Source organism: Homalodisca vitripennis, unplaced genomic scaffold (genome assembly GCF_021130785.1).
Source record: "Homalodisca vitripennis isolate AUS2020 unplaced genomic scaffold, UT_GWSS_2.1 ScUCBcl_2492;HRSCAF=7318, whole genome shotgun sequence".
Taxonomy (NCBI): Eukaryota; Metazoa; Arthropoda; class Insecta; order Hemiptera; family Cicadellidae; genus Homalodisca; species Homalodisca vitripennis.
Genome location: NW_025778619.1, coordinates 1,058 through 11,342, shown reverse-complemented (window position 1 = coordinate 11,342; position 10,285 = coordinate 1,058). Strand labels below are relative to the sequence as shown.

The following is a 10,285-nucleotide window of genomic DNA, read 5'->3' as shown; positions in this document are numbered from 1 at the left end:
AATCCTTAGGGTTATGTCTTTGTGCTCAGATTATTTGTTTCACTTAGTAAGTTCTGCACACTTCAGCACAATATGTTTCTTGTATCACCCCCCTCCCCACCCACCCATTGTTGCATAATTCTTTCATTCCATATTGCACTACAGAATTGATTCTAGGTTATAACTAATACTTTTATTGACATTGTTACAAAACTGGTCTCAATTGAAAATGTTGCATACTTTAAATTTATTTATTACAAGAAGAAAAATATATATTTGTGAAAGCGCAGTCATCACATCATAAAAATTGTTCTCATACTTATACAGTAAAACTTTTTACAGAATTAGGAAAAATGTAAATTTAATTTAATACAAATAAATGTATGTTTAGATATTTTATACAGTATATTTATGTGAAAAGAGCTAAACACAGTTTTTACTGCTATGATGGGTAGGTTACCATTCTATTAAAAAACAGCTAACAGGTGTTAGTATAGAACTTGAGTAGTTGTATAGGTTAAGTAAAGCAGGTTTATCTTTACAAAATTAAGAGGAAGGTTACTTCTCTTGTTCCTCTTCAAATAAAACACTACACAAATGAGCTTTTTCATATTACTGGGCATCTTGTCAACCAAAGGCAAAGGAATTGAATTTTCTTGACATTGTCGATACTTTTTAAGCAACAGTTTTTTGTGTTTAGATAATTAATTGACACTTACACCCATCCACTCCAAAATGAACTTAATATAGCTGCGGTCATCGATGTGGCTGTGGCCACAAGGCGGAAGCGAGTGCGAGCAGCTGCCATCTCTCGATCGTGATCCTGGATCAGCTGTCTCTTGACCTCACTCACTGCCTGGTTCCTTGCGGCCTCCTCCTGCTGTCTCTCTTCCCTCTCCCTTTTTTCTGCCTCCAGACTCCTTGCCAGTTGTTTCCGCAAGTCTTCAATTTCCGCTTCTTGACAGGCCACCTCCTGTTACAATCACATTTAGTACATTGTCTTAATTTCAACTCCACTCTCAGCTCCATTGTCCTTGCTTCTGCCTCCAGATTCCATGCCAGTTGCTTCCGCAACTCTCCTATCTTCTCGTCTTGACAGGCCACAATCACATTAGTAATAGCATTTTCTATATTTCACGTTCAACATTCTCTCCCTAATCTTTGCCTTCAATTTCAGCATCAACCTTTTTACTATAACTCGTCCATGTATTCCTCCGGTGTCCCATGAAAATGTAATTTACGGCAAAATATTAAAAGAACTGAAAATTGAGCCCCTAATAATACTTATCTAACAGAAATTGTACAATATACATTTTGTAGAAAGTTTACGTTAGAAACAGAAATTGTGTTTTGGCACTTTTAGACAAACACACAGTTGTATTGGGTAATTTACTAACAATTTTATCAGCATGGGATTTTTAGCACAGCAATAACAACAAAACGTCAACATTAAATAACTAGTAAGATCGATTCAAACTATAATGCGTTATAGTGTAGTATTTCAAATGCTAAGTTATAACTGTGAGAAACATAATATTACACAAAATCTAAGTTGAACTACTTTTATACAAAATTTGAGCTTAGGAATCTGCAAATAATAAAGGCTGAACTTAGATTATATGTGTAAACCTTTTGTCCACAAGAAACATTGAAGGAGTTATACAGATGTTGAAGATGGAGCTTGTATTGGCTACTGTTGACTTAATTACACTTAAAACACATAAACCAATTTTTAAAACTTTTATTTTCGTGAGGCCTTTTGATAGCAAGACTATCTTTGTCAGACACATCACAAAAGTAAATACAAAAGTAAATTTGATTTTTTTAAATAGTTAAACATATGTGATTTTAAAATTAATTTTTCATTTGTGTAAATAAAATTAAATCATTACTGGTATCATATTGGTTTTATAATCATTAATAATTTTAGGTTTTCCTTTGATATAGTGTGTCCAGTATTGATACAGTGGTTTACACACTATGCCAACACATGTTTAACTAGTATTCAAAATCAAATTTACTTTTTGTATTTACTTTTGTGATGTGTCTGACAAATATAGCTTTGCTATTAAAGGCCTCATAAAAATAAAAGTTTTAAATATTGGTTTACATGTTTTAAATGTAATTAAGCTAAATTATACATAGTTTCTGTTACAGTGCAAAGTTTTAAAAATAAAAAACACATAAATACACACACAACACATAACAGCATAAATATTTAAAAAAAAATACTTTTTGCTACTGTTCTACTATCTACAATAATATTATTAATACTTGAGAAGCAGCAATCTGGGAGGTTAACATACTTTTTTTTGTTATCCATAAAAATTTATCCTTTCTTAAACATTTTAGGAGGCAAAAACTGATGATTATAAACATACGAGTATGTATAGGATATTTAGACGAAAAACATTTTTGTAATTAAAATATGTTCAAATTAGACAGATATATCTGCTAGATTCAATTTTTGACATCGTCATAACATTTTGCCTAGGCTATGTACTTAGGAGGAGGACAAAATTTAAAAATACATTTAACTTGAATCAATCCCATACAATGAGGTACACACCTGTCTCAGCTCATAGATATGTTGATCCTTGATGTCCGCCTCACTGCGGTATGCACTGGTCAACTGCTGCAGTAGGCTGTGGACGTGATTGTGCTCACTGTGAAGGCATTCCTTCAACGAACCAAGATCATTCCTCACGGTGGCTATGAATTTCTGTACTTGCTCCTTCGTCTGGTGCAGCTGACTCACTTCCTGCTTCAACAGTAAAACAACATTATTTTTAAACATGTACTTCTAATTTTTCCTAGCATCTTTGTAAAACTTAAATTAAAGTACATTTCTAAATTACCCATTTTTCAGTTTCCAAAAATAACACTAATACCAAGACGGTAAAACATATTTTTAAGTTTCTCTTGACTGTCAAGCCCTTGCACATTAATAATAGCTGCACAGTTATGTAATGCATGACAGCTGTAAACTGAAAAACTAGATTTAGACCCTAGCAGTGTTCTTTTAAACAAGAATTCCACATTATGGCTATTTCACACTTTAGTGGCTGCCTATAAAAATACTACCAAATTGTAGTGTTTATTAAATATAACACAGAACGTTTTTCACTGAGAGTTTTTTTAGATTTTTTTTGCAGTGTTCTCGTTTTTTTTTTTAGTATTTGTTTCAACAGTTTATTTTCTTGCAATTCAAAGTTTATTTCACCCCTAGGAAGTTCCACCTACAGGGTGTGTAAATTTGGCACTGTATTTCAAACAACTCAACTGCGTATTGTAAATTTCCATTAACTCCCTATAAACACAATCCCTTACAATTGTTTAGTAATGTTATGAATCATTCTACTCCAAATTGGAAGTCAGTTAGGAAAGTAGACAGATATCTGAGAGGCTTTTAGGACAGTGGCCCTCTTAACATTCCTTCCCAGGGTATTAAAGAGCGTCTGGGAATGCAGACAGGATTATCTTGAATTAGGCAACAACTTAAAAACACTCATGTAGCCAAGATTCCCAGGGAGGACGACACCACATGAGGAAAGGCCACACGCAGCTTAAAATAACATTCGAAAAACCAATGTCCGGGATGTCGGCTCACCACTAATGGCCCGGCTGTGGGAAACCAGTTCCGTTCTTGGAGGTCACACGTGTAGACCCAAAATATCTACTGGCCAATCAGGGCTCAGAAACCCTGGGGTACGGCACGGTAGGGGAGGCTCCACCTCCTCTGGAGAGGGAACCACCACCTCAGTATATAGACCCAAAATTAGTAGCTCTTGTCTGCTCATCTCTTGTATCGTCATCTCAGTCTCGCATCAGCGCAGTCAAGTCAGGGCCCAGTCCTGTACGAGTTCTGCCCGGTGTCATTCTCCGTGCTGCCATGTCTTTGTTGGCCCTATTGTCCATGGTGCTGGGTAAGTCACGCTAGCCCTCAGCTCTTTAGTATGTCTGGTAGTCTCCAGTATTTAATCAGCTTTGTAAGAACAACTTGTGTTCAATGTACAATTATTATTTAGATGTTTTGGATCAATAAACATATATTCAAAAACTCAAGCACTTAAGTTGCCCATTATTTGCTATCCTGACATTTAAGGTACACCCCAGCCATGCTTAACAATTCCAGTAATACTTACATCTTCCTTGCAATCTACTCTATTCTCGGTATACTCTAGCGAGTTTATTAATTCCAGTTCAGGTCCAGAGGGTTGGCTCTCCAAGGGTTGTTCTATTGCTCTCTCTTCTTCCAACTGCAATCATAAACACTCTAATTAAGGAATTGTTTTTCACACAGATTCTCTCACAAAAAAGCTATTCATTGGTACTTATTGCTTTTAAATGACAGTGTTCAATTGATAGCTGTGCTCATTGTGTTTTATACACCGATGGCACATCTAAGTTAGGCCACACTAGACTCATGCTCTCTACAGTATATAAAGAGAATGGCCAAAAGACCTGATGGTTTTAAAATTAAAATAACACAAGAACTAAAAGTGATACAAGATATTTGATTGCTTATTAAAGAAGAGGGTTCATGGAAGCTAATGAAAATTACACCAAACCAACCAAATTGATCAGTTTAATATCTGAAGATGACATCATATTCTTTGATCATGCACTCTTCCAGTCTTGCACTGGAGCTATCAAACACCTTCTCTAACTTTGCAGGAGAAATGTTTGAGACGTCTTGGCTAATGGCCACTTTCAATTTGTCCAGTGTACGGGGTTTGTTTGTGTAAGCCCCTCTGCATTGTGTAATCATGAAGCTTTAGCTGCTGGACCAGCCATTTTATATAGGTGGATCAAAACGTAATATTTGTCTTACGAGTAGGGACTCTGCCTCTTCAAGCCATATTAAAATGTATACAGAATTGCTGCTGAACAGCAACGCAGGAATCACCACCTTAAAACAAGTGTCTCGACAACAAATGTGCAGGGGTAAACTGACTATTGTTCCATGGCTACTAAAAATATCCACGACTGGGCACTAGAACACGTCTATCCTTATCACCAACTCACCACACAGATCAGCGGTGAAAACTGACAGATCATTTTACCACTCACTGTACATGGACTGAGCAAATGCCATCCTCAGCTTGCTTGTACTGGTTTGAATATCCACCGATTTTGCAACCCAATCTATTTATAGTTACCTTTTGTCACATAACCAGTTTTGCTGAGATTGCACAAAAGATTTCAAGTCTATAACTCACTTCATAAGGCCATATGTGTTACATGTTAAAATGTCAGTGCTTATTTACAAATTTATTCATTCCATAGTTTTTCTTATCACTAGGGATAACCGTAGGGACGATATAAAAATGTCCGCTAATGCTCAGCCAAATCATATGGTGACATGCACCATCATTTAATTTGACGTTGCCAATATAGAAACAAAGCCTTATGCAATGTCTAGAGGTCAGCTCATTATCAAGATATTGTGGGACAGACAGACAAACAGAAATGAAACTTTCCAGCCCAACACTGCTGATACTCAGCCAATTAGTCATTGTCTGGCATTTTTTTCATCAATTTATGGTTCACATTTATTAGTCTTAATCTGTTATCAGATCAAAGTTATTTTGATATTAACATAATGACAAACTAATTTGGAACATAAGTTTGGTACTTTGATCCAAAATAATAGTAAAATATGAATTTAGTAATGGTAACCTTGTGAAAATACAACAACATTAAATAACTCACCAAGCATTCCTCCTCCTTTGGTTTCTTTGGGCTTATAATACAGTTTGACTGAAAGAACTGAGAAAGGGCTTTAAAATCAGGCAAAGAAACTGGTGTGGAAAAATCTGGGATCATATCTTCATTTAGCATCTTTACATTGTCTAATTCCAGCTGAAAAAAGAACGAGAGCTGGAATTAACTGGACTGAAAAGAAACAAACTGAGTAAAACCTTATATTTAGGTTTGCAATATTTAAAATTTGGAAAACAATTTTATAAGCCTATTTACATTTCAATCTCAACACAAGATTTTTTTAGATAAAATATATCCCTGCATGAATTGAGTAAAAATATCTGGCTATTTTACTTCTTTTTAATTTGTTCAGAAATCAAAAACATAAATTTAGGTACATATTTCTGTTCTTACTATTCATATATCCATTTTTGTTCCTGCCATAAATTTAGATAGTTTGAAATTGTATAAGAAGACCAAATAATAAATTTAAAATGTAACCATTCATTAAACACTTTCTTGTATGCTTGCAAAAGAATATTTCTTTTAAATGTACTTAAATCACTTTAGATATGATAAACATAAGACAAAACCACAATGTGTCTATAATTTATGGCTTACGTTCAAAGTTTTAAGAAGGAAAAGGTCAATGTCTCTGAATTTTAATCTTGATTTTGAGGCAAGTAAACTATATTAATGTCTCGACTTATCTTAAGTAAATCTTCAGAGCTTTGAAAGGATTAAAATCACATTTTAAATCAGTTTATATAAATGAATAAATTTGTATTTACTTTTTTTTGTAAATATAATTCTCAATACCTCGTCTAGTAAAAAAGCCATTACAATTCTGTAATTTGATGACTCACACTTCAGTCTCAGTGTTTACAACTGAAATCTTTAGTTTTCCCAACTTCTACAATACACAATGTAAATTATTTGTTAGACATACCTTGGGTAGTTTGGTATCAAATGGCTCTGGAGCCTGGGTTGCAAAAGGTGGAGGAAAGTCTTGTAGTCCAGGAAAGAGACTGCTCAAAATGTGGTCTTTAAATAGGGCCTGGAAGAGCTCACGTTTGTCAACTTCAGCTGCATGAATTGAGCTTAGTTGACTAGAGATTCCATTGGCCCACTGGAATATTGAAAATAGCAATTTAAAACCTTTTTCATCCAAGTAATGGCCCTATTAGATACTTATGACTAAGTAATTATCAGATAATATTACTTTGTTTACTGTTTAAATTGCTTACTGTGCTCTGAAAGTTTAAGACTATTAATAAAATACTCAATGGTCAAATTCGCTTATAGTCACATTAAAATTACATATAAGCTAATATTATGAAACATCCGCAGTAAATAAATTTTAAGAAGTAGTGTTCCATTCAGTATATAGAGTTTATTACACAGTAGTTTGAAAGGATAACAGGATTTCGGACATTTGCCTTTGTTATAGGTTATAAAAGATATAACACAACGTTATAACCTATATACCTTTTATAACCTATAACAATGGCAAATGTCTGAAATCCTGCTATCCTTTCAAAGCTTCCATCGTTAATAACAAACTATAAACAAGGAACAGTAGTTTGTGTAGTCTCAGTGTAAATGAATAATACTAGCCTTTTAGGATTCATAGCAGTCTGACATTGCTAACTCAGTCATTCCAGTCCAGTCTGACTCGGTCCATAAATATATAAAATTAGATACATCAGGCATGATTAAAAATGACATGTATCACAGCGAGTCGGGCTGAGTCCACCTTTGCGTCGGAATGACCTAGTAAGCGATATCACATTGAATTTGCCTATGGGTGCGAAAAGTTAGGTAGATGTTGCATACAAAATAGGCCAATTGGACTGTGTATATTTCTTTATTTCAAAACTATACTACTAATTAATTATAAAATTATATAACTAAAATATTGTTTGCATTTTGACTTTTTTTAATCAAATCTGTCAAGGGAAGTTCAGACAATATCATTAATCACCTGTGCAGGAACTACCCACATAAAGTAAACTCTGATACTGTTTAATTTGTTTATAAGAAATTTAGGCTAATCCATAAAAATTCAACTTTTTCAATCATTGTTAGTTTTAAAAATAGAAATGTGCAATAAAAAAAAAGCAAGAAGGCATTGTCTACTTTCACATTTTATGATGAGGCGTAATATTAAACGTATTTTGTGTTGGTGAAAAATTAATGGTGATCTATATAAGCTAAAACTTAAGAGATGTATGTTTCCCGAAGCAATTAATTTGCTTCTCAGAATCACACTTCCTAGATGAAATTTTTAAACAGTAGCCTATGTGGTTGGGCATACCTTAAGAAATGTACAAGAGAATTTTCTCCTGCGTACGACTTCTTCCACAGCTGTGAAATAGAGCCTAGGGACAGTGTGGATCTGCTGAACTAAGTTTAGCTTTTCCTTCAGTGTCGCCAACCCGGAGGAACTCATGTGAGTGTGTTCTAATAATGCTGCCATCTGGCACTGAACACTGTATGTCCATCTGTCAATATCATCAATGAAATTAGGATAGAATACTAAGAGTAAGGAAACAAAACATCTGTTATTTTCTAAACACTCAAGAAATAATAGTTTATATTATTGCAGCATTATACCTTCATATACAACGTTGTAATATGCATCAGTCAGAAAACACTGATATGATTTGTTTATTTTAACCAAGATTTTAGCTAAGTGTTAGGTTAGTTATCCACCTGATTACGTATCTTTAAATGTAATGTTACAGATTTCTTCTACCACTTAAAGATGGAAAACTTTTACAGGTTAAATATGAGTGAAGATAATATATTCCAGGTATCCTGGATTGAGTCCTTGTAATTTGTGCATATGGTCCAACACATTATCTATATTATACAAAGAGAGCTTTTGAAAAATGAATTTGTAAAGCTTTTCACAATTGTAAAACCTTTTTACTATTAAAAATTAATAAATGTAATTCTTAAACTTATTATCTAATTCTATTTTTAGTTTATTGGTTGTGTAAAATCAATCTTAGAATTGATGAATGTTGCATTATCAGAAACTTATATTTAATTACAGAGTACAACATAGTAAAATTGTTTCAAGATAATATAGGAATTGAAATGTTTTGAACTCTAACCCCTTTGGCTCACTTGTTATTATTCTAAATCTTTGATATTACCGTACTGAACAAAAATTTGATTAGATTAAACCTATCATACAACTAATGGTTGTGATTTTATTGCAGTAGGTTAGTATCATTTATAATTAAAGTAAAACTAGACATAACATTATTTTTTTATCAACATAATCAAGAATATTTTAAGAAAAGACTGGTTGTATTAGAATTACGTTGTTTAACAGTATAACTAAAAGATATTAAAAGTGAGGAGAGCTGTATAAAGTTTAAAACTAAACTAATTAAAAACTACCTAACTACTTTCTTTCTTACAGTAAAGATAATAATAGAATCACATTTTTATGTATCAAACTACCATAGTAGTGTAGCCTGTCTGATAAGACATTTTAAATCACAGAGGTCTCTACTAAGCAATACTCACTTCAAACGTCCATTCAGGATCTTGATCATCTCCCTCTTTGCATGATCCACGCGCCAGTTAATCTCCATGATTTTCCCATGGTTTCTCTGCATTATAATTAACTGGCGCCGGTGACTCATGCACAGGTCTGGCAGAATGGATGTGTCTCCCAGCATGTTGGCTTTTCGGGAATTCATATCCATAGCCTGTGGACAGATCGGGATATTACAAACGCTTTTGTTATTGAACTAAATTAAAATACTAATTTCTCCATTGGTGAGTATTGAATTAAATTTTGATTACGTTCAGCTCACTTCAGGAATGTAGGATTCTGATATGGTAAGCAGCATTAAGATCAATAAAACAAAACAAAGCTTTTCAGCTATCAGTATGTATCTGAAATGGTAATGAATCATCTTTAACCCTTAGCCATCAATAAGACCTGCAATCTGACAGTCAGGTGCTTCTTTCTCAGTTGATATTTATTCATAAACTGGAAATAACAGCTCATATGGTCCACATAATCGTGCCCCCATTTTCTTCGTGGCATGATCTGTCACGCTTTAACCCGCCACTGCTTGGGAGTGCCAATAGTCGAGCGGTCTAAGATGCCGGACTTTGGGACTGAGTTAGAGGCAGGACAGGTTCAAATCCTATTTGTGACTGTAGTACTTTTCATCAGTACCATAGACCTTGTAATGTATCGACTCTCTCCCTTATTCTGTTTGGTAAGAATCTCGCAAAGGCCAGTGGTTCATGGGTTCATTGAAAGATATCTCATGGGAATCATTCTCCAACCCGTTATTTTTGGAGAATATTCCTAACCAATCCAGTGTGTCACTGCATACTGCTAAGTTGGATTATAATGTTCCATTAGTTGTAGTATTGGGGGTATACATTCAGCCGTAAACAAAAGCCGTAAAAAGAAGTAAAACTACGACACGGTAGGTCTAAACCTGGGCTCTTTCATGTTTTAGCAGTGATACTGGTGCAGTAAGGCATGTGTGGACCTTATGAGCTTTAAAGAAAGTACAGAAGTCAGCGATACCGAGTTGAGATTACACATATATGCAGTCTA

At 34.2% G+C, this 10,285-nt stretch overlaps 1 protein-coding gene across 1 annotated transcript; it reads right to left on the bottom strand.

Moving 5' to 3' along the window:
* Nucleotides 1–581: 581 nt before the first annotated feature.
* Nucleotides 582–9,413, bottom strand: LOC124372086 (RB1-inducible coiled-coil protein 1-like; the record flags this gene model as incomplete). Its single annotated transcript, XM_046830453.1, has 7 exons — nt 582–952; nt 2,549–2,743; nt 4,125–4,238; nt 5,695–5,844; nt 6,635–6,814; nt 8,003–8,189; nt 9,229–9,413. Coding segments are annotated over 7 exons (1,269 nt in total), but the record flags the coding sequence as incomplete, so codon positions are not given.
* Between the last annotated feature and the right edge of the window lie 872 nt (nt 9,414–10,285).